At 40.2% G+C, this 25,828-nt stretch overlaps 1 protein-coding gene across 1 annotated transcript; it reads left to right on the top strand.

The window, feature by feature from the left end:
- The first annotated feature begins 17,004 nt into the window (after positions 1–17,004).
- On the top strand, positions 17,005–24,199 carry Spink13 (serine peptidase inhibitor Kazal type 13). Its single transcript, XM_050158030.1, has 5 exons — positions 17,005–17,210; positions 17,724–17,819; positions 22,379–22,416; positions 23,112–23,239; positions 23,841–24,199. Exons 2-5 carry the CDS (start codon positions 17,741–17,743, stop codon positions 23,887–23,889), a joined length of 294 nt encoding a protein of 97 aa, XP_050013987.1. The 5' UTR covers positions 17,005–17,210; positions 17,724–17,740; the 3' UTR covers positions 23,890–24,199.
- The last annotated feature ends 1,629 nt before the right edge of the window (positions 24,200–25,828 follow it).

Here is a 25,828-nt window from a genome sequence, read left to right on the forward strand (position 1 = left end):
TTGACCTAACCTGCAGGAGAAATCGTTCAGGATGTTTGTTACTAGGAGCCTGGCTGCATTACAAGAAGACAGGGTCATTTGAAACTGGGTTTTGTTTAGACACTTAGAACAGATATTTCAGAGAGGAGTATATGAACCAGTGCTGACATCAAGGCTGCACATGGAGCCTGTCTCCTCCCGAAGCAATTCTGCGAGTGATGTACACCCTGGCACTACTCTCAGCAATGTTGGGCACTGGGGCTGGCTTTCTCTGAATAGTGGCAGCAGTGTTGTTTACTAGGGCTGTCTTCCTCTACAGCAATACTGACAGCAAAGCTTGCATTGTGGTCATCTTCCTGTTGCCACACCTCACCTACCTTACCCAGAAAGGTAGATGTAGGGACAAACCTCTGGAGACTGACTGGCTCTCTTGTTCACTCTTCTTCAGCTCCAGCCTTCAAGCATTCTTGCTTCTTGATCCTTGAGTGAGGAACTTGATAAGGGCAAATGGAGGCCTGGGGCAGGTAAGGTACAGAAGTACACTGTTCCCCAGAGCCTGTAAAAATAGGTCATGAGAGGCACCTACTAAGCGCTTCTCAATACAGATAATAGATCAGTATCCATATATCATCCCTCAGCAGGAGATGTGGGGACAATCTGATCTCTGTACCTGGAAATGTGAGGAGAGAAGTCAGTGTGTACAGATACTGATCCTAACGTAGATAAGGGATGTGAATGCTGTTTTTCAAGCTAGAGAACAAAGCAGGAAAAAGGAGAGCAAATTTTGAATTTAATAAGGCTTCATATCCTGAATAGCTTTATAAGCTAAATATATAGTAGGATTTTTCTAAGTAACTGTTAAAGCAGAGAGATGCAGCACCCCACAAACACTGTTGTGAACTGATGGCTAGCAAACGTGTTCTGGTGGTTGGTGTGTTTCCAACGTGCAGATGAGGTACAGTCAGGTATGGAAATTCTGGAAAACAGTAATTCATGGTTCTTACTACTATTTTATTGTCTGCTAACCATTGCATGAGTTAAAGAATAATCAGAATTTCGATCAATCATATGATGAACCGTAATAATAATCTTTCTAAAGTCCTCTCATTTTAAAAGCATACTTGTTATCTACTATTTTCTGACAACCTGATAAAATGTATTGATTTTATTAACTTTTAGCATTTCTTGGGCTTTTCATATAAAATATCATTGGTAAACATACTTCTTGGCAGAGGCATGGTCAGCTCCTTTGAATGAGATTGGCTGATTCATTGGGTGTTCTCAGAGACAGCAGTTGATCCAGCCTTCCAAGCCAAAGTGTTAGATGAGCTAAAACACACAGGAAGACCTGTGGTGGTTCTGGTTGGTATCACAGTCACGCTGACTTTGATTGCTGGCCTCTGGTTTGGATATCAACACTCAGCAGAGTTTTCAGGCCAAGAGGGGGGGCGCTATGGCAGTCACTTTGGATCCCATTCAAAGTGTAAAAATGAAAGGCTATTACTGGATTTCTTCAAGGTTGATCAACCCCAATGTGAAGGTCTTAGGACATGGACCTGTTGTAGAATATTATTTGAACTATGTAAAGATGTGTTACATTTGCTCCTGATGCAGAATATTACTATTAACTGTGTTAAGGTGTATTATATTTGTTTATGCTGCATTTGTTTAATGATACAAGGATGTGTGGTTTAATTATGTAAAGATGCATTGCATCTGTTTCACCTTGCCTGCCTAAGGCACCTGATTGGTTTAATAAAGAGCTGAACAGCCAATAGCTAGACAGAGAAAGGCTACATGGGGCTGACAGGCAGAAAGAATAAATAAGAGGAGGAATCCAGGCTCCAGAGAAGAGTGAAAGAAGAGAAAAAAGAGAAAGAGGGGGACATGCCTGGAGCAAGAAGCCAGGCAGTCACCAGCCATCCAGACAGGAAAAGCAATGAAAGTAATATATACAGAAAAAAAAATGTCAAAAGCCTAAGGCAAAAGGTAGTTAAAGAGAATCAGGTTAAGTTAAAAAGAGCTAGCCAGAAACAAACCTAAGCTAGGCTGAGCATTCATAACCAATAAGAAGTCTCCGTGTCATGAATTAGAAGCTGGTTGGTGGCCTAAAAGAAAAAGCCCAGTATGTGGACCAAAACAAATAACTTCAAATCCGGTCACTTAAGCCATCTCTCGCCTCCTTCCATGAAGCTGCTGCCATTCATATAAAAACTCCAAGTCAAGAACTCTTGCTGGATAACTGTGCTTGGCTCTTCTAGCTTACACGATTGCAGCATCAACAAGGAGTCCTCAAGCAGATCTCATCCACTGATAGGAGAGTGATGGCCTTAAGAAGAAGACACCTGAAGCTTGGCTTTGGTGTTGTGTACAAAGACAGCACAGTACTTCCTCATTCTCTTTTCTATAATTGCATAGCCTTTCCCCTCCCCTTTGTTCCAATGAAGCTGGTACATCATAGACACAGCCACTGTAGTAGGTTGACCCAAATTCAATTCCTGGGTTCTACATGATAGGCTATGACAACCCAGCTCACATGAGTTTCCCCCTTACTTCTACTCTACGCTGTGATATATGGGCACACAAAGGTAAATATGAAAAAATAAAATAGGGAGTATATTCTCAGATCCATTCCTCTTGAATTTTGAAAGCAATAGGCATAAAGTGGAGAAGGATGCTACAGCTTCTTACTATATTGTCTCCCTGACAATATGGCAAACAACATATAATATAAGCACAATGGAGCATGTTTCCTGAGTCTGAATTCTTCCTTTGGATAGTACAGCCTCCTTCAGTGTGCGAGCCTGAGACTACACTACCTTGATCAGTGTAATCTGTAAGCCCATAGCCCTTTTACAGTTACTCTCGTGATTTTATCTTTTTTTGGAGACTTTCAGGGGAGATTGTGTAACAAATAACAACTCTAGAAAATTTGTACTGCAATGCTAAGACATGTTTGTTTTTCTCTGAAGAAAATTTCCTATGATTATACTAAATAGAAACCATGATACTACCAAGTGTGAGTGAGAGATCTTAGCTCAGAACTTCCTATTAGCTAGTTTTAAAGTCATTCTAAAGAAGGATTAAGTGAGTGTGTCTGAGTTTTAATTGGACCTTCCCCGTGACAATGTGTTGTGTCTAGAATATTCTCTCCTAGAACTTCAAGACAGTAATACATTTGTACTTGAAACTCTTTCTTCACTGCCTAATAAAACACGGCAGCCACAGTAAAGAATTTCAAAAGAATCTATTAGGAGCACAGTTGGAACCAATGTGGTAGAATAAAAAACTCATGAAAGTGTTTTGCAAAATATAATGACAAATAAATATTTTTCCCTTGCTTCTAGGTGCATTGTACCTTAAAGTCCTACTACAAAGACTGGCATGTGGGTGTCCAATCTGGTCGGAGGGCTATGGAGTAAGGGGTTTATATAATCAGGGCCTCATCAGAATTGCTGGGTCAGACATTATAGGCTGATTCTCTGAAATCTGTTACATTTCAGAGAAATATTTCTAAAAATGAAGAAATGGGCAAACCAAAGAAATGAAGAGAATCCAGTAACTTTATCATTTCTTCATTTGCTATTTCTCCTTTTGTCCTGGGAATCACAGTGCTGCCCCTCCTGAGGGGCTTGAGGAACTGTACAGAGTTTTATACAAAGTTCTGGATAATATAAATCCTTGCTATTTGGTGTCTCCTCCTCTCTCCTGATCCAACATACCCTTCAATTCAAGAAAGATGTGCGTGTTTGTGTGTGTGTACATGTGTGAGTGAGTGCGTGCATGTGTGTGTGTGCATGCATGTGTGTGTGTGTGTGTTTCCAAGCAATCAGAAGCTTGTAATTTGTATCCTATGCCCCTCAGTTTACTTATATCATTTGAGAATGGTCTGAATAGCACAAAAATCAATAACCTATAATAGAACATAAATTCTACACATTTGTGATATAAAGGAGAAATTAGCATAATGAAGGTTAAGAGCCAGGTATATTTGAAGTTTCTTAGTTGATCTGGTCATCAAGAAGATTTTACTTTCCAATGTCTCATGTCTTGAAAGAACGAAGAGGGTTATACGTACATAGAAACATGGGAAAGAGTGCCACATCAAGGCCAAGGCAGAGATGGGAGAGGAGCTGACACAAGGCAAGGAGTGCTGAGAGCAATGGGAAGAAAGAATCACTTGTTGAAACTGCCAGCAAACACTGACCTGCTGGCAATGTGATGATTTTGGGCTTGGGGCCCCCAGAAATGCAAGAGAATTGATTTCCATTGCCCTAAACCACTTGATGGAACTTTGTTGTATATCTTGTACATGTTGTGTTGACAACCTTGGAAAACTGATATTCTTTGGAATTAAAAAAAAAAAAAGAAGATTTTACTTAAACCGTCAGTTCACTGAGGAAATCTCCAACAGCTTTAAAATAGCAATCTTGCTTCCAGAATTTTTTCCATTCCTTTTTAAAAAACAGATTCTTTTGTCATATCTGTGAGATAACGACCAATCATGACAAAATAAAATACAATAAGATAAAGCAAAATCCATTTTATCAAAGTTGGACAGTCTTCCAACAGGAAAAGAGTTCCAATGTTCCAAAAGAATTTTAACAATATAAATTTCAAAATTCTAGGAGCAGATGTTTTAGTTGAAATGAAAGATCTAACCAAACAAAGGAAAGTTCCACCTCCTTAGTCTCCCTCTCCAAATGGGAACAGCTAACAAAAACAAAGACTAAACACAATAAAATTAAAATTCTATGCTTACATACATATTATCCCGTTCAACCATGAGTAATTCTGTTTAATATGTGTGAGTTACTCTCTCTGTTTTTATAGATTCCTGGTGTCTTTTTAACTTTGCAGGGAATTCGTTTTCCCAGTGGCTTTCCTTCTTACAGAGGAGACATACTGTTTTTTTCTTCTGTGAGTGCTGACTTCTGGGTAATCTTTTCTTCCCAGGGACCTGTTTAACCTTCAGCACCACAACCAAAAAACGGAGCTTCGATCCACATCTTCTGTGTTTCCTGCTGTTAAAAGTCTTAAAAACAATCAATGTTCAAGAATTGAAAAGGTTCACGCCAAAGGCCTATTCTAGCTTTTTGTAAGAATTTTCACATGTCTGAAGCACTGGGTCTTATAAAGGTCAAGTTAACCACATGAAGGTTTCTTGGGTCTCTGTGGTCTGAGTCTGTATCTCTCAGAGAAGTCTGACACATTATTTCCAATAACTAAGAAGAATCCTTAGTAGGCATTTGCTGTATTTCCTGTACCTTATAAAGTTTCTCATTAAAGGTTTCTCATCTTAAATTTCGTTAAATAAAACTTCTGTAATAGTGTTTTAAATTACAGGAATCATTGCCTCACTAATATTCATAGGGTGTTACCAGGATTTCCTAAACGAAGTCTGAACAATTCTTCCCTTGCTTTGTTAATGATTCTTTTCTTTGCTTCCCATGAGCAAGCAATAATATATAAATGTCAGTCCAGAACACATGATGAATAGTGAAAACAGATTAGAACAACCTGTTCATGTGTGGGGTTCTTTTCATGGGGGATTATTCTCCTGACTGCACTCTGATATAGACAACTAGTTGCCTCTAAGCGATTGCCCCTAAGGGATTAGGGCATAATAAAATACTTGGGTTGGCACTGTGTCTGAATTGTGTTCTCTGCCATATCTGATGAAGAGAAACACCATGAAAGCAACCACAGGGTGGTTAAATCCAAAGTAGAAAATGGAGATAGAAATCTAGATTACAGATAGATTCTAGGTGGAGGTGCTGCAATTATTCTAATTGCAAGTAAACACTCATTTCATTGCCCTTACCTTTTTCTCCCGAGATAACAAAGGACAGCCCAGAAACAGAGGATGCTCCTCAGCATACGTCTCAAGACCATCTACTTGCTTGTAAGGTAATGGAGCGACTTACCCAGAAGCTAATCTTTAACAACATCAGGAAGAATGAACAAGATCATGTGTATTGGGTTGGAAAAAATGCAGGCAGGCCATTGCTAGGGAAGATGGCTCTGAAGGCCACAAAGCACTCAACTGGATATTCCTCAAACCCAGGCCATTGGGTCACAAAGACCCATGAGGATGGACACCTGATGTCTCATCAAAATCTTACCCGTGAAAAGCCTGGATCTTCTGGCTGGAGAGAGTGTGAAAGGAAAGAAGGAGTCTTATTGGCGACAAGCTGGAAAATTGAAACACTGAGCTGTGCATCCTATAAAAGTATCTGTTTTAGAGTTTGTAGGCATAATGCCATGAGGGAGTTTTGAAGAGACATACAGATAGACAGCTGTATTCGATATTTTCTGTTGTTAGAATAAAACACCATGGCTAAGGCATCTTATTTGGGTATATGGTTTCAGAGGGGACAAGAGTTCATCACAGCAGCAAGATGCAGGCATGACTGCAGAAACGGAAGCTTCAAATAATATAAATTATGTTCAGGAAACTCTAATCTAAACTGGTGAAAAATTTTAAAACATCAAGTCTCTGAAGAAAGAAATTGAAGAAGATATCTGAAGATGGAAAGCTCCCCCATGCTCATGGATCAGGAGAATTAACATAGTAAAAAATGGCCATCTTACCAAAAGCAATCTAACAGATTCAATATTATCCCAATACAAATTCCAATACAATTCTACATCTCTTGAAAGGGCAATTTTCAGCTTCATAATGAAAAACTAACAATTCAGGATAGCTGCAAACAACCCTGGACAATAAAAAAACTATAGGAGGTCTCACCATCCCTGCTTTCAAGTTGTACTACAGAGCTATCTTGATACAAACAGCATGGTATTGGCATAAAAACAGATATGTTGATCAATGGAATTAAACTGAAGACTCAAACATAAATCCACACTTAATATTTGGCAAAGAAGTCAGAAATACATACTGAAATGTTGTGGGATAGTTTGATTGCACTGTGAAACTCTAGACTGTCAATAGAGTTTACCTTAAATCAAGGGGTAACCAGCAACTAGTTGACTAGAATTAGCTGGAGATAAACCAGCAATTTGGATAGAGAAGTTACACAGGAAGAAAAGGGCAGGGGCTTGAGTTTGAGTTTCCTTTTGGTTCTAGGTCAAGGGAAGAGGTGTGTCTCTTGTGATGTCTCCAGGCAAAAAAAGCAAAGTTAGCTAGTCTCTACTCAACCTCTCTGAGCTACCAGGTTTTCACCCTAGCCTTCCATTTCTGAGTCTTATTGAAAAATAGAACAATAGAGACTTAATTTAAACCTAGCAGGGACCACAGGACCAGAAGCCCTGCTAGGTCAGGGTCTAAGTGGCCTATGGGGCACTGAGTGTCTGGCCATGGGGATAAGTAAAATACCAGTAGATTCATGTGTAGCCGCTAAATAGTTAGAAAACATAACTGGAAAAAAGATTGCTAAGTTTTAGAGATAATGGCTTGATTTTTTTATATTGTTTGTATTTTCCAATGAGATATGGATACGTAAACTTCTTAGTTCTAACTCTGATTTGGACAGAGCAGCTTGGGCGTGCAGAGAGGATGTGCAAGTGAGTGGTGCCTAGTGTTTGGGAAAGGTTTGGGTGGAATTAAGTCAGATGGACAGAGGAAACTAAGCTAGTCTGCAGGATGTGCTTCCTGGTACAAGACTCGAGCACAGGGGGAGATCTGATGGAGTGGGAGGGTTGGATGTGGTGTGAGGAGACTCTGTGGGTTGGGGAACAGCTAGAAGGGTCATAGTATAAGCTTAGGGATCAATTGTGGTGTATACAGGGATGACCAGACTAGGCTATGGTACTAGGTTATGGTTGTGGGACCCAGGCTAGATCTTCTAGGCTGGGAAGAAGGTGTAGACTCTCCACCACAGATGGAGAAGGCAGACGACTCATAGCGATAGACCCTGAAGAAGGTGGGAAGTCTGGCTGGCTAGATAAGTTGGATGCAGTGCAGTGTGAGTAAGGTTTTGATCATACATTTATGCACATCTCTTGGACATTTGAGTTTCTTTTAATGTCCATTTTATTTACGAGTTCAGGATGATGTCATTGCTTCATCTTCCCAATCTACTGTTTTGTTTTTAGAGCTTTAAAAAGTGTCAGATTTTCTCCTACAGACTTTGATATTAATTGGCTAAGCTCAGGGAAAAGAGCCTATTACATTTCATTGACTTTAAAGAAAACACTTACAAATTGTCACAGGCTAACTTGATCTTTTAAAGATGCTCCATCACCATAAGCAAGGGCATGGAGTATTTTCCCAATTGCCCAAGAATACTTTGATGTTTTCCAGGACTGCTTTTTTTACTCTTCAAATAAGATTTATATAATGCCTCTTAAGCAATTCCTTCTGTCATCTTTATTGTCATTTTTAAAATGTTTTCTCTACTTTTTAATTATGTCTTCACTTTGGCCATTTCTAGTACATATCAAGTAACTAAGTTCTACAAATTCATTCAATATCCAAATAATATACAGAATTGTCACAATTTGATCTGGTTTTAAATGAAAATGTTTACGTTTGAGAGTTTAATACATGTATACAATGAAATATGATTGTATCTATCTCCTCCATTCTGATTCCTGAATTGTACCTCTCAAGACCCTCCCTCACAATTTCATGTCTTGTTTGGTTTTTCTTCTTCTTTTTTGCTTTTTAAAATAACCAACGAAGTCCAATTAGAGCTGACCTTGGGTCCAGCAGGGCAGGGCCATCATTTGGAGCATGAGAAGCTTATCAGTAGCCACATCCTCTAAAAAGAACAATGCTTCCTGTCTACTGCCAATAGATTCTCAGTACGCAGCAGGGCCAGGAGGCTATCAATACTTCCATGCTAGAATTTTGGATTGCCTATGTGGTTCTTCTTCAGGCAACCAGAGCTGCTACACGATCATGATGGCAGTAGTTGTGTTATGTTCAGAAGACGGCACTTCACAGTATTCCTCTGTATCTCCCAGCTCTTACATTGTCTTTCCACCTCTTTTCCTACAATGTTCCCTAAGTCTTAGTGGCTGTGAGGTAAACGTAGCCATATCCTTTAGGGCGCAGCACTCAGTCTCTTAATCTCAGCACTGGTCAGTTATTCATGTCTCCATTGACCGTTGACCACTGCAAAGAGAAACCCTTCTGAACAAAGTTAAGTCCATGTGTATGGGTATAAGCACAAATATTTATAAGGCAATTAGACATCTTATTCATGCAGCAAAATAGCAATAAGCCTGTTCTATGCTCGAGCCTATGAGCTCCACAGCTGTGGGCTTTTGACCAGGATTAGAGTATCAAGCATGAAATTCCTTCCTGTGGAGCAGGCTTCAAATCCAATCAGAAAGTAGTTAGTAACTCCATAGGAGCCATGCCGCTATTTTATCCCAAGATACATCATGCCTGGCGGGTCAGCATTGAAATAGTCAGGGTTCAGGGCAGAGTTAGAACACGGATCTCTCTTCTCCCCCTTCAGCGCTCGCAACACCTTCCGGTGCTATGAAAACTAGCCATCTGGGAGCAAGTTTCCTGTTCATTTGAGATTGATTTCCCTCTGTTTTATAAAGTGTTGGTGTCTTTAGCAAGTGAGTCTTATATTTAGTTATTTTTAGATAGCCAAAGACAATGGTAATAGCTTGCATTTTGTAGACCTCTGGGACCAATAACAAATAGGGATTTTCATTAACGACTCATGTCTCTGGGAGACACATTGTCCACCCACATAGAGTAATTCCATTTAAATGGTTCCCCTAAAAGTTATATTTTGAAATGAGCTTACTAATTAGTGGGTTTTGTAAGACTTTCATGCGTCGTTAGTTTTGGCTCACTCACCCACTACACTCGTGCTCCCTTTCCCATCCCTGCTCAACCCCTTAACCCTCAGTGTTCTGTTCTGTCTTTTTCTAAGCTCTCTACTATCCCTTCATGTTTTAAAGTTGGGCTAAAGATAGTAGATGTCCAGATAACTTTTCATACCCCCATCAGATGGGATTAGGGCTCCTCTTCACCCTCTGATTTGATATATTAATGACTATTGATTTTTCTATTATACTATTATATTTTCTGCCTAAATGTAATTTTGAAACTTCACTTTTGTGTTTTTAAGTTTAGGATCCCTGGTAGAAGAAAAGGTCAAAGTTTATTGAAAAGTAAAAAAAGTTTTTCCCCTTTTTCCCCTCTTATTGAAAATAGATTTTTTTTTCTCACATAATATACCCTGATTACAGTTTATCCTCCCTCTACTCCTCCCAGTTCCACCTCTCACCCCACCTGGCTCCACTCCCTTTCTGTCTTAACAGAATAAAATATAATAAGCTAAAACAAAAACCAACACATTGGAATTAGACAAAACAAACTGAAGGAAAAGATCCCAAGGAAAGGTACGAGAAACATACATAGATGCAGAGACCCACTCTTTTGCACATTAAGAAATCCCATAAAAACACTAAACTGGAAATTATATTATATACCCAAAAGGCCTGGTGCAGACTGTGCATGCTGCCTTAGTCCCTGTGAGCTCCTGTCCCATGTGAGCTTTGATCATGTTTATTTGTAAGGCCTGATTTTTTTTTGGTGTTCTCCATCCCCTCTGGCTCTTGGACTCTTTCTGCCTCCTCAGGTCTCCCTGATCCTTGTGGGGAGGAATGTGATGGAGATGTCCAGTTTAGGGCAGAGAGTTCAGAGGTCTCTCATTCTCTGCATAATTTCTGACTATGGTTAAGAGACCTCTGTATTCTATTTCCATCCATTTGCATGCAAAATTCGAGAAGTCATTGTTTTTTACCGCAGCATAGTACTCTAATGTGTATATATTCCACACTTTCTTCATCCATTCTTCCATTGAAGGACATCTAGGTTGTTTCCAGGTTCTGGCTATTACAAATAATGCTGCTATAAACATAGTTGAACAAATGCCCTTGTCATATGATCGGGCACCTCTTGGATATATTCCCAAGAGTGGCATTGCTGGGTCCAGGGGTAGGTTGATCCCGAATTTGCTGAGAAACCGCCACACTGCTTTCCAAAGTGGTTGCACAAGTTTACAGCAAGGCCAGCTGGACTGCGACTGAAAAAGCATGGGATAAAACCGGACTCTCTGAATATGGCGGACAACGAGGGCTGATGAGAAACCAAGGACAATGGCACTGGGTTTTGATCCTACTTCTTGTTCTGGCTTTGTGGGAGCCTAGCCAGTTTGGATGGTCACCTTCCTAGACCAGGATGGAGCGGGGAGGACTTTGGACTTTCCACAGGGCAGGGAACCCTGACTGCCCTTCAGACTGGAGAGGGAGGGGGAGAAGAGTGGGGGGAGGGGGAGAGGAGAGGGAGGAGGGGAAGGGAAAAGGGAGACAGGGAGGGTAATGGGAGGCGGGGAGGAGGCGGAAATTTTATTTTTTTTCAATAAAAAATTATATTAAAAAAAGTTTTCCCTGTAAATAAATAACTCTTTTATTATCCGAGAGAGAGAGAGAGAGAGAGAGAGACCTCTGTATTTGTTCCCATCTACTGCAGGAGGATGCTCCTCTGATAATGGCTGAGCAAGGCACTGGTCTATGAATACAGCAAAATGTCAAGGAGTCATTTTGTTGCTATTTTAGAATTTAGTTGTACTGGAGGTCCCTGGGCTATCTAGTCTTCGGTTCTTGGTCACACAAGCAGTGTTGGATATGAGTTCCATTTTGTGAAGTGGTCCTTAAGTCAAATCAGATATTGCTTTGTTATTTCTACAAGCTTTGTGCTACCATTGAACTACTGCCTAGCATGTAATACACCATTGTCAACTCAAGGGTTTGTGGCCGGGTTGGTGTTTATGTTTCTCATTGGTAGTGTGCAGAGTCCTCATGTGCCAAAAAACACTAGAATCTAGATGTGAATGTTCTAGGCAGACACCAGCTCAACTTCTCCACGTTCAATGAGTTGTGTAGGTGTTGTCTTCCATGAGGGGCCTTGCCATTAGTGTATGGAGAGCAACCTATAGTCTTGGCAACAGCCTGGGATGTTTTATGGGACCCCTTTGGTGAGCAACTTAGTTAGACATAACTCATTGCTGGTATTGGAAGTTTCATTTGGTGACAGGAGATTTCTAGTTGGGTCTCTATCTCCTCCATTACTTTTTAAAATTTCAGTTAGATCAACCTTCATATAAGTACATATTTTAGGAAGCTTCTGCTGTATTAGGTTTCCTTACTATCCCTCAAATGGCCCTTAAGAATAGCTTCTCTTCCTATATTCCCTCATTTTCTACCCTGTTCCCTTAATATTATATTCAATAGTACATACTATGTTAGGTTAAAATGTTATTACAGTATACTTTTTATCAAATTTAGATATATAGATTGTATTTGCTTCATTAGCATATAAAAATTTTCTTGACCTGAGGCAGCAACCTCCACAGTAGCAGGTAGGTACAAGGGAGCAACCTGTAAGGGAGCAGGCCTGAGTCAGAGACCTCTACAAGACTGGGCACAAGTCAGAGATCTTTGAGGGAAGAAGCCTAAGATAGAGACCTCTGTAAAACTGGGCCCAAAACAGGGACCTTCATGGGAGCAGATCTAAGCCAGGGACATCTGTGGGATATGAGTCAGTAACCTCAGCAGAAGCAGGCCCAAGGCAATGACCCCCCACAGAAGCAGGTACAAGGATGCCACCACTCAGGGAGCAGGCCCGGAGCCAGAGACCTCTGCCGGACTGGGTGCTAATCAGTGACTTCTGAGGGAGCAGGCCCCAGCTAGAGACCTTTGCTGGAGCAGGCCTGAGCCAGCGACCTCTGCCAGAGCAGGTCCAAGGCAGTGACCTTAGCAGGAGCAGCCCCAAGCAAGCAACCTCCTTGGGAGCAGGATCTAACAACTCCCAGGATTGCAGAGCCACCCCCGGAAGCACTGAGCAACCTCAGGGAACACTGAGTGAACCTCCGGGGTAACTGAAACCATGGCCCTGACTAACATCTCAGAATATGTCTAAGCAAGGAAGTGAAAGACTTATACAACGGAAAATTTAGGAATCTGAAAAATACCTCACATGGTCCTGGATTGGTATAATTAATATTGTGACTATAGACATCCTACCAAAAATAATTCACAGACTCTATACAGTTTGCATCAAAATACTATATAATTCTTCACAGAAATTGAATAAAAATGCCTTAAATTTCATATGGAAATACAAATAACATAGGATGACCAAAAACAATATTGAATAATAATAACAACAACAAAACTGGTAGAGGCCTCACCATCTGTCAAGTTATACTACAGAGCTATAATCATGAAAATATCATGGGACCAGCATACAAAAAGATTAATTGTTCAGTAGATTAGAACTTAGGATCAGTATATAACCCACACAACTCCTACAGTAACTTGACTTTTGACAAACAGGCTAAAAATGCACCTGGGGGAAAATAGCATCTTCAACAAATGATCCTACTCTGGCTGTGTAAGCTACATGCAAAAGAATGAAACCCTTTTGCTATCTCTCACCTTGCACAAAACTCAGCTCCAACTGGATCAAAGACATCACCATAAGACCTGATACCCTAAACCTGATAGAGAAAAAATATAGGGACTATTCTTGATCTTATAGGAAGAAGGGATATTCTGAATAGGACCCTAAAAAGTACAGCCATTAATACCAACAACTGATAAATGGGACCTAATGAAAGTAAAATCTTCTGTATATCAAAGAACACCATTGACCCAGTAGGGAGTCCATCTAGAGAATGGGAAAAAAAAACCTTTACCATGTAAGAGTTTGACAAAAGTTTATAATCTAGAATATATAAAGATGAAAGAGAGAGAGAGAGAGAGAGAGAGAGAGAGAGAGAGAGAGAGAATGAATGCCAGGAAAGGGGGTTATGTATCCACTGCTAGTTGGAAAGCAAACTGGTGTAACCATTATGGAAACCAGTGTAGTGGTTCTTCAAAAAGAGAAAATTAGATCTATCACATTATCCAGCTATCCTACTCTTGGATATATACCCAAAGAGCTTCACATACTACTATAAAAATACCTGTTCATCTATATTCATTGCTTCTCTGCTCATAACAGCCAGGAAATGAAAACAGCCTAATAGTCCAAATGTTCATTAACTGTTGAATGGATAATGAGAATGTGATGTATTTACACAATGGAATATTATTCAACTATGAAAAATGAATCGTGGAATTTACAGGTAAGTGGAAGCAATCATTCTGAGGGAGGTAACTCAGACCCAAGAAGACAAACATCCCATATTTTCTCTCATCTGATGATACAATCTTTGAATCTTCATATATGTTTGTTTGATTTGGAATATCCATGGAGGTCAGGGAATTACTAAGGTGTCATGGGAGAGACTTTCAAGATAGGGGAGTTAGAGGTCACTGGTATTAAAGGTAAAAAATTGAATAATGAAATAAGAATGATTAGGAATACCCAGAGCAGAGGGTGGGATAGAGGAGGGAGTGGGGTGAGAGATAAGTAACACTAAAGTTCTTTCCAAAAGACATATCGAAGCTTGAAACAACTGAGGCTAACATTTAAAAAGCCTAGTTCCTAGGCCCTCTGAATGTGGGTGATGGTTTTGTGGCTTGGTCTGTCTGTGGGGCCTTTGGTAGTGGGACCAAGACTTATGCTAGGTACATGAACTGGCTTTTTGGAGCCCATTACCTATGATTGGATACTTTGCCCAACTCGATTTGGTGGCGGTGCTTGTTCTTGCCTCAACTTGGTATTCCAGATTTTGTTGACATCCCATGGGAGGCCTTATCCCCTCTGAGGAGTGGATGGGGGCAGAGACTAGGGGAGGTGGGAAAGTGAGAGAAGGGGAGGGAGGGGGAACTGGGGCTGAAATGTAAAATGAAAAAAAATAATTAAATAAAAAAGAGAGAAAGAGAAAAGAAAACCTTGTGTCAGGAATGGATTACTTGTTTTGGAGTTGATGGTCAATGAGGTCCTACAGACCACTTTCCAAAAAGACATTACAAGCTATTTCAATTGCTCTTGGTTACCCTTCAGAACATGACAGTAAGAACTTATTGTTGAAGATAGTACCTACTTGAGTCATGAGCTCATGGTAAAATAAATCTGGTACAGACCTAGAAGCTTTAGTAGTAGTGTTGGTAGGTGCTACATAACCTACCAGAGTAGAGAAGTACTCATCACCCATGCCCTGCTGTAAGCAAGCCCTGTTACCTACAACAATGAATAAGATTTGATAAGACATGACCTCTGGTGCAATAGTGGCAGGAGCATCATGGGAGTAACCAACCATTTTCTAATTGGGCTTAAGTCACACTCCACAAGATAAAACCCACATGTGGTACACATATGCGGACAAAAACCTAGGTCTAGACAGTTGCAGGCCTTATGAGAGAACCTGGTACTGTGATACTGCCAAATGGACAAAGTATTAAACTTACTCCTATGACATAGCCATACTTCATTGAATCTCTTAACAATCATCTGAGAAACTTGTGTTTTCAGAAGATGGTATTAACACAGAGACCCAAAAGGTCAATGTAGAAAGAATAAAGAACAGCCAGGCGATGGTGGCACATGCCTTTAATCCCAGCACTCAGGAGGCAGAGGCAGGCGGATCTCTGTGAGTTCTAGACCAGCCTGGTCTACAGAGCTAGTTTCAGGACAGGCTCCAAAGCCACAGAGAAACCCTGTCTTGAAAAACCAAAAAAAAAAAAAAAAAAAAAAAAAGAGTAAAGAACAAGGGGCTATAGAATTTTCAGCCATGTAGAAAGAGGTGATGGATGATGAAAAGGAAACATGTTTTTGGACACCACAGGGCTGCTCACACATGAACTCACAGCAGCTGTGACAGCATGCATAGTAACTGGCGAGCCCACACCACACCAAATGCCAGCGTTGAGAGGGAGCTGGGCACACAATCCCACCCTTTGCCACAGAGCAAATGGGAATTGTTAACAGGTGGGAGAGGGAGAAACAGATTCTTTCCTAAGAGTGTATGTAGCGGCTGGTAAGTTAACCATGCTTCAGGGGAAGGCCACGTATCCAGGAGTATTTGGATGGCGGAACTTGGTCCTGAAGGGTTAAAAACATAGACACAAAGCTGGATGGGAAAGAAAATAAGGTGGATTTAAGAAGAGTTGGTAAAAGGAAGGCAAATATGATCAAAACATGTTGTATGACGTGTAATACTCACAAAGAACTTATAGAAAGATAGGAAGAGAGAGGGGGGCAAAGAAATAGCAGCTCCCCGTGCTAAGCAGTATAAGGTGAACGATGGAAATAGAAGGAAAAACTCGTTGACCTGATTTCCAGAATTTTATGGGAAAGGAGTAGAGCTGTAGATCATGTGTCCTTGTGTTTGTTTATTCATTCAGGAATAAAAGGTGACATTTCTCCTCAGAGCAGTGCATGGGGACGGAGAAAAGAAAGAAAATGGGGTGTGTTAAGTAGCATAACAGCAATATCACATTAAATGAGAGGCTTCCTAGGGAATCTCTATCAAAGTGGGATTGTTGAGTTATAGTGTGTAGATTATCTTCTATCTAACACCACCAGGTCTGAAAGAAATCAGAGTTGAATTTACTCCAACTTAGAAGAAGGACAGAAGGCAACATAGCAAGATCTCAAAATATTGATGGACCCATCTAGGGACTATCTATGTCAGGGATTGTTACTTCAGTACATCCAAGATATAAAACAAAAAACAAAGTTCTAATGACACTAGAAAAGCTTAAAGTATATGGTGATTTTTATTTTCAGATAAAGGTCACTTTTCTGAATTGCATATCTTGAGGTATAGTCAAGAGCAACAGGTGCAGAAATTGGGAGAGTAGCACCAGAAATAATATTGATTAGAAGACTATTAGGGTTTCCTAGGTTAGCAGAAAAAGGGGGAAAAAAAACAAAGCTTGAATATAAACAGGTAAGTCTTCTAAAAAGTAAAGACAAAGGAATGTGGAAAGGCTGAAAACAGGCTGTGGTTTGGCGAGAACATTTACCAAACAGCCTGGAATGCAACAAGTAGTTAATCTACTTTGCAAACATTAGATATTTAGGATGCTTTTATTTCCTGTGTTTCATAACTAAAACTCACTCAGCTCCTTCAGGCCTGGCCTTGCCTGCTGAAGCGTGAAACATCCGAGGGGGTGTCATGAAAGAGGATCAAACGCCAGAAAACAGCCAAGAGAATAAACTCATGCCAAGTTAGTGGTCACTCAACTGAGCAGGTGACCCACCTCTATGGCTTTGCAGGCCCATAGTCAGTTCCTTTTAACGCTAGCTGTAACTTCAATCTGACAACAGAAAGTTCATTCAGGTAACTTCTTTTTGTCTCCTCTATCCTTAGTCAAAGTTAGTGGTGATAGTTCGTGTTTCCCCGTATCTCAGATTTCACCTTTCCATTCTATGGTTGTCATGGCTTGGTTGGTTTATTTTGCTTTCATCTTCCTTTTGTTTTCTTTGCCTGTGAAAATAGAAAAGCTTCACTCATTGTGGGTCTCTCTCAGTTCAGTTCTTTATGTCCCATTGCCTACAATTTTGAGAAGAAATAGAACGAATATGGGCCTAAGTGGATGATATAAATTTGTAAAGTCTTGAGCCTAATCTCTATTCTAGACACACAATAGGGTTGGGAAAGGGAATTTTTGGTATAGTTTTCCTGTCATTCTTTAAGCAAAGAGACTCTCTCATGTCTACATGCCTGGAGCCTGTGTGAGACCACCGTGGCCAGCTTTGTCTTGACACAGCATCTCCAAGGGCACTGAGTTTTCTCACGTTAAAAAGTTATCTGTACCGTAGACTGGGAATAAACTAACAGGCATTTTCTTAGTCTTCACAGCAGAAGACATGAGAAGAAGCATCTGCTTGTACCACGTGATCACACTCTCTCTGATGCTCTCTACTTTGACACATGTTACTTTTTCAGGTGAGCAGTCTTGGAGATAAAAATTTGACTTTCTTAAAGTTGTAGAGAAAATAAGAGTAATTTTTTACTTTGGATTAGAATGTTTTTCTGAAATATGAAATGTTGAGCTTGTAAGTTCAAACTACATACTTTTAAAATGTATTTCCTTCAGAAGAAAAAAAATCAGCTTTGTTTTCTATATTGTAGATTCTTCTCAGCTGTACGTTTGGAACCAAACCAAGTCTTCTAGGGCAGAGAACATTCACTGTAATGTTCCCATTACAAGTAAAGCCGACCATCCCATTCCCCCAAGCTCTCCCCATCCTCCCCTTCTCACTTTTCTCTCCCCATCTCCCCTTCTCACTTTTCTCTCCCCATCTCCCCTTAACCCCATCCTACCCCCACTCCCAAGTTCCCAATTTTTGCCAGGTAATTTTGTCTACTTCCCATAACCAGGAGGATAGCTATATGTTTTTCTTTGGGTTCACCTTCTTATTTAGCTTCTCTAGGATCACAGATTATAGGCTCAATGTCCTTTATTTATGGCTAGACCAATTATGAGTGAGTACATCCCATGTTCATCTTTTTGGGTCTGGGTTACCTCACTCAGGATAGTGTTTTCCATTTCCATCCATTTGCCTGCAAAATTCAAGATGTCATTGTTTTTTACTGCTGAGTAGTACTCTAATGTGTATATATTCCACACTTTCTTTATCCATTCTTCCATTAAAGGGTTTCTAGGTTGTTTATAGGTTCTGGCTATTACAAATAATGCTGCTATGAACATAGTTGAACAAATGCTTCTGTAGTATGATAGGGCCTCTCTTGGGTATATTCCCAAGAGTGGTATTGCTGGATCCTGCGGTAGAATGCTCATTAGATCGGGACTTTGGATCCCGTGGCTGATGACCTCAGTTCAAAGCCCATAACTCACATGGTAGAAGAACTGATTCGTGCAAGTTGTTTTCTGACTTTTACATGTGTGCAGTTGCCAGTACTGAGTAATAAATTAGTAGAATCAGCATGGTGGATGTCCAGATGGCTTGCAGACTAAAGATGCTTATCACCAAGCCCGATGACCTATGTTTGATTCCCAGGACTCATGATAAAAGGAGAAAATTAACTCCTGTAAGTTGTCCTCTGATTTCCACAGGCACACCGTGGCACATTTGTATGTGTGTACGCATATGCGTGCATATACACAGATATATTTGTAATTTTTAAAGAACACGCAAATAAACAGATGGACACATTTTTCTTAAATATCTTAGAGAATCAAGGAAACACCACAGAAGTGAAAGCAAATAGAAGCAGTGAGAAAAAAAAAACATATCTCAAGAGAAACATTCTCCTCACTAAAATGGGCAGAATGAAATGAACACAAGTCATCCTTAAATATAGGATTTCAGTGGTAAGAACTTCATTCTAAAGAAAAAGTAAATATCGGTTTGTATTGGTCAGTTTTAAGTCTTAACACCTACAATCACCTGGGTAGGGAATCTTAATGAGGAACTATCTACATCAGGTTTGCCAGTGTGGGTCTCTTGATTGCAAACTGACGTAGGAAGACCAGGTCCCTGGTGGGTGGCACCATTCCCTAGGCAAAGCATCCTGGAAAACAGGAGAAGAGAAAACCTACCGAGAGCAAGGCAGTCGAGCAAGGGTGCACTTATCTGTTCTCTGAGCTTGATTACTGATGTGATGTGACTTCCTGCCTTGATGTCTCGGAAATGATCAACTAATTAGAATCGTGATCCAAATAAAGCGCCTTTAGTCGGGATATTTGTAACAGCAACAAACAGGAAAGTAGGGCAGTACTGAGTTCTATGTGTGGAGTTCTTTTCCACAGAAGATGAAATAGGAATTCTGTAAGCCATTTTCTGCAAATTTTAAGCTTAAGCAAGTGAGTACATATATAATGAACACTTTTTTTTACAAGCAAAGGAAATTACTCTAAAAGTCCTCTGATAGCTGAAAACTAAACAATATGCTGGCATATAATACATGGGTCAGAAAAAAATCATAGAAACAATTTTAAAGTAGTTTAATTTGTTTCTATTTTTTCTTTATAACATTATTGTTGTTGTTAGATGGATATTCAATAAGGGAACTTGAAAATAAAACAAAGAGATGCCAGGCATAATTCCACAGACCTTTAAACCTAGTACTCCAGAGGAAGAGGCAGGGGAATCTCTGTGATTTGAGGTCATCCTGGTTTGCCTAATGAGTTCCAGGACAGCCAGGGACACATAAAGAGACCCTGTCTCAAAACACCAAAATTAATTGGGGGATTAATCTCTACAGAGGCAGATTGTCTTTTATTAGAGGAATGAAGAGCAGGCATTTCTCCATGGGAAAAGAAACTGCACCGAGGTGCAGGAGGCTTGAGGGTCTTACAGGTCAGAGAAAGGAACTCTTGAGTGGAAAATGCCAGCTGCCAATCTGTTTCCTGCATCCGCAAGCTATAAATTCTACCTGAAGTTCTTACCTCTATGTTATGTTCCTTGTCAAAAGTTTCCCAGCTCCTAACTGTCTGCAGATATCACCAGGGTGTAAACTTTTCTGTCAGAAGTTTCTCTGCTCACCTGGATGTTTCAGGTCAATAGCCCTTCAGTCTTTTTTTTTTTTTTTTTTCCCTTGTGTGAGTTTGCATAAGGGGTGTGTTTGTGAGGAGCCATTCATATATGTAGAGGCCAGAGAACTACATTCAGTCAGGAATCAGTGTTCCTTCACTGTGCGTGCACTCTGGGGGTCAAACTCAGATCTTCAGGCTTGGGCAGCAGGTTCTTGAACTTCCTAGGCCATTTTCCAAGCTCCAATTTGAAATTAATTTTAATGAAAGCAAAATAAGCAAAAAGAGTTAACATTGCACAGTTCCATTATCCTTTCTGCTCTAATCACACACCGTCCTCTTTGTAGTCAACTTCAATTCTCTGGGCTTCCTGTGTTTTTATCCAAACAATATTTACACATCATTACCCTCTTGCTGCCTACATGAAGATGGCATACTATAGATGTCTGTTTACAACCTACTTTTTCCTACTTCTATTGAATCTTGGAAGGTCAAGAGATCATAGTTCACAGGGAACTTTCTTTCTACTGTCCAATTATGTAGAATTTCCCTGAGTAGATGCAGCAAACCATTTGACAACTGTTCTACTGGAGTAGATGAATCTTGGTGTGTAACAGCAAATAGTTCTTCCATAAATAATATTATGCACATGAGGTTTTGTATTGTTGGAGATGCATCTTTAAAAGAAATTCATTGAGTTGGGAGTGATGAGTTAAATAAAAATTCAAATGTAATTTGGCCCAATATTGACAACTTCCTTTTCATAAATGAATGCTTTTGAAGAAAGAAAAGCATGAAAATACCTCTTTCTCAGCAGCTGACACAATAGGTCATAAGTGGCTTTTGAGTATGATTTTTAAACAACCCATCATGAATTAAGTGGAGTATCTTTTTCAGATTTTGCTTCTGTGTCTTCATTGGGTTTGTGTGTGCATTGTTATATATGTATTCATATTGTCTCTTCTGAAATTGACTTTTTCTTTTTTCTTTTCTATTTTTTATTTTTAAAAAGAAAACAAGTTATCTTTTTTTTTCATTTTACATACCAATCCCAGTTTCACCCCTCCTCTCCTCCCTTTCCCTCCACCGTCTTCCGAACCACACCCCACCCTCTCTCCATGCCTCAGGGAGGGTAAGGCACATTTCTTTGAGGAAGGATCAAAGTGCTCCTCACCATATCTAGGCTGATCAAGGTATCCATCCAAAGAGAAATTGCCTTTATTTATTAGTGAGCTCAGGGCATCTTACATGTTGTGCTAATACTCTATTATTGAGATATACTTCTAGTCCTAAATTCTGAGGCATAGTTTGTAATTTAGGAATATTGCTCCTTGTTAAGCTATCCTGTGGTAATTTTAAACCACCAGAGATAGAAACAGAACTATAGTCAGCCCATCTTCGTTCTTTCTCTCACAGTTGGTCTCTATCTGTAGGCACCAAGATCATCTAACAAAACCTGCTCTCAGAGCCAGTCTCCTGAAAGCTGGGTGCTTGTTCTACCTCCTTGTCATCAATCAGTGGACCCATATTAAGTTAGCATCCTAGCAGGACCTGCAGTAATACACTACTTCTGTATCACATGTAATTTAACAGAAGTCTGAAAATGTATATAATTATCCTAATTGTAGAACAGGAAACTTACTGTTATAAATAACATTATAAGTCATACAACTCCAAATTGTTTTTATTTAGCTGATTAATTTACTTATTGCAATGCTGGAGTTGGAACCCAGCATTTCATACATGCCAGACCTGCTCTCTGTAGCTTGTCACTCAGCCTAGTACTTTTCCCTCAATGACGTAGCAATTTGCAAATGAAGTATGAGCTCTGAAAATTATATATAGGATAGATAGACAAATAAATAAATAAATCAGTCCACAAAGGAGTACCACCTATAAATTCTGTAAATTTTCTTCCATGGCTTTCCGAGTAAGTGGCTAGTGGGTGAGGTTGCATCCCATCATACACTAGTTCTTCTAACTCAGTGTGTTCGTGCTTTATTTGCAGAACTCGTCAGTTCACGTAACCCTTCTAGATGGCCTAAGGTAAGCCTCAATTTTCAAGTCTATATTCTTCTTCTGCCTGGATCACTCTCCTCAAAAGTGTCTAAGACTCCACAGAGGTGACATGCATTGACAGATTTTCCCCTGACCTTGCTTGGACACACATCTTAATCTCTCCAGGGTGGACTTCTTCCCAGGTAGCATAACCCTTATAACATACACACTAACATGGTTTAGCAAATGTTACAGTGTAAAAAAAAACCCACACCAATTAGATATTGCTGAGCATTTAATGAAATAACAATCATTGCTTGCTCAGCCACAAACATCACGTATCTCTAGTCTCCATAGACAGTTCTCATTCTTACCAACTATGTGGTAATCCTGCCCTAAGTTCACAAACACATAATGACTAATAATGAGTAAAGATACGTATCTTTACTCATTAATTTCTTATACAATAGCATACTGGAATGGAGGCAAGTTCAAAGGAAAACTGCGTACTTGGGGTTTAGCAGGGATTCTATGATGGTTATCATTGAAGTAACTATGGGGTACATGGAGTTACTACATGACAAAAGTAGAAACAAAAACTCACCTGGTGGAAGTTTAGAAGACAGGAAATCCTTAAATGTTCACCTAGTAGGATTTAATATCATTGCTATGTGGGTTAGAAGTGAAAGGTAACTGATAAAAGGGAAAAAATAAACTTATTCTTGTCATGTTTATGTTTCCAGCCCCCATGCAAAATGTATTACCCAATAGATCCTAATTATGAAGCAAGCTGTCCAGATGTGGTAGCATTTGTTTGTGCTACAAACGGCTTAACCTACAAGAATGAGTGCTTCTTTTGCATTGATCAGTGGTAAGTTCAAGGCAAAATATAACTAATGTATTTTTCTTTACTCTATAATGCATCAAGATACAAAACACCATATTGAAAGTTTTCATGACACATTTTGAGTAATCAACACATAGATCAGGCATGTGTGAAATATGACATGGTAACAGGAATGGACAAGATGGGTACACATGGAATTGTAGAAGCTGTTGTAATTTTTAAAAAGCACCGCAAGAGAGAAAGATGCCAGGCAACAGGATTCACATGGAGGGGTTTTTATTAGGGAAGGGAGAATGTAAAGAGAGGGAAGGGAGGGTGGGAGACAAGTCTTTAGGGACACCCCAGGGGTGAGAGAAGAAAAGAGAAGCGAGAGACAAAGAGAGAGGGGAGGGGGAGGTTGGCAGGGCTCTTTTAAAAGCGAAAATAGTGAATGTACACAGGAGGCGCTCTTATTGGCTACAGCTGAGGACATAGCCTGTCGGAACCCCAAGGGCAAGCCAGTACAGACGTCTGAATACTAACAGAATCATCCTCCACTTTAGGACTTCATTTAGAAGGTGGCGAAAGCACGTTTAAGAGCAATGTCCTCTTCCCTTAAGGAACTAACGTTCTCTCTTTTCTTTAGGGAATTCGGCCCTCATATTGCATTTGTCAAATACGGAAAGTGTAACTAGCAGCGGATGGGACGCTTTCACTTGTTCAGGCTTTCCATTACTTCGTTCTGGAAATTATTTCTTTGGGAATTTGAGGAGCTTAATTCCCAAACTGTATGCACACCTGTGCCTTACCCAAATTTCAAGCCAAACGGAAAACAAAGGAATCCAAATAATGGGGGAAAATGTCATATTTGTTGCAAATAAACATATTAATGAATGAAATGATTGCTATTAATTTTTGTGAACTGATAGTTTAAAGTCAGTTTCTATGTGGAGAGATCTATAGTCTCTTAGCCCAGTGAGACTGCTACTTCTTTCTTTAAACTCCCCAGGTCTCTCTGTCAGGCATACTTGGCTCCACTAATTTCACTTAAAGCCATTAAAAAAAAAAAGAGGAAACATGTGCCAACGAGTTTTCACACTGGGCCCCCCATTTTCGCATATGCTCAACAAGATGGTGCAGAATGGAAAAATTGGGGAATGGCAAAGACTGGGAGGATTGTTTCTTTAAGAGCGGAATTGTTCTCAAATGAGAATTCTGACTTGGATAATAAAAACAGCAAACGTGCACGCTTCTCATTGCCCCTTATCTAAAGCTACTGCCTGTTTGCTGGTGATTCCACAAGCTTCCTTCTCACACTTGGCCAATGCTGCCCCCCAGACTCCTCACAGCTCCTGGGCTAAGAACCTAAATTCTTCTCCTGCATTCTCAGTATACACACTTAGCCAGCTCACTGCACCCTCTGTGGCTTCACCACGTGTTCTCTCCTCACTTGTTCTGGCTTTATTTACCATCCTCGTCTTGCAGTCCCTTGTGCAGCTCCTACTCGGTTGGTGACTCCCTCACTTTGACTCCACATTTCTTCCCTTGCCCTAGTTGCCATGTTATGGAGATCTGGAGTGGGTGTCTTTTAGGCTGCGTCTATTCCCACTTGGGCTACATCTACCTCCAGTCCACCATGTTTCTCTTCTTTGTTTGCCACCTATTTGTAAATAGGCAGCCGCTCAAGCTCTTTGGTCTGTATTACATAGATGTCCGACCCCAGTAAATATAGTTTGTCTTCCTAAAAATGATTGCGAAACTGTTGTGTTGTAATCTCTCCAGGACTCTAAATGAGGGGATTTGACTTGCTAAATTCAGAACTTCAACCAGTGGGGAGATGTTGGAATGTTGCAGGTTCAGAGCCTAATAACAATTCATTATCTACCCTTATCTACCTTAGTAGCCATCTCTTAGTCACTTTGTGTCAGTGCTAATATTCTGTGACTAACAGCTAAGAAAACCTTTGGACAAAAGCCTCCTTTCCACCAACCAAAGACTAAGAACACCGTCAGAGAGCACATGAGGTCTCCAGAATGGTTTTCTCTACTTTGCTTCCACCCATATACTGAGTGTTCCCACCAATGTATCTTCAACATGCCTTCACTTACGGTGTGCTTTGTTATATCATTATTAAAGCCTCATCAAATCGCTACCACATTGGAACATGGATTTGGTGGTAATTAAATCTGTTCCCAAACCATGGTCGCTAATGTTTAAAACTCCAGAATAAACTCCCTCCTACCCTTTGAACTGACAGGTTTCCTTATGTAACTGTGATTGTCTGATGATTGGTTAATTGCCCACACTGGTGAACTTGCTCTCCCACTCAATTGATATGGAGTCACCCAAAGTTCCCACCCTGAATCAGATGGTCTGGCCCGCCCTACCCTTTAACCCTCAAGAGTGACTAGCACCACCCTACAATCCGGTGCACCCAGTTCCTATTCTAAACAAAACACACCCATATGGTGTACCATAACACATCTAAGGAGCCAAAAGCAAAGAACTGGCCCATTTGGGGAACTGGGCCAGATTCTGTTCTCCATAATCCCCTTTTCTCTGATGCCCACCACACCCTGTTCAGTTTGGAGCTCAGTTTTATTTCAAGCATGTCAAAGACTCCTTCTTCTTCAT

Source organism: Alexandromys fortis, unplaced genomic scaffold, assembly GCF_014885135.2.
Source record: "Alexandromys fortis isolate MF-2015 unplaced genomic scaffold, M_Fortis_MF-2015_v1.1 scaffold_94, whole genome shotgun sequence".
NCBI classification, from domain to species: domain Eukaryota; kingdom Metazoa; phylum Chordata; class Mammalia; order Rodentia; family Cricetidae; genus Alexandromys; species Alexandromys fortis.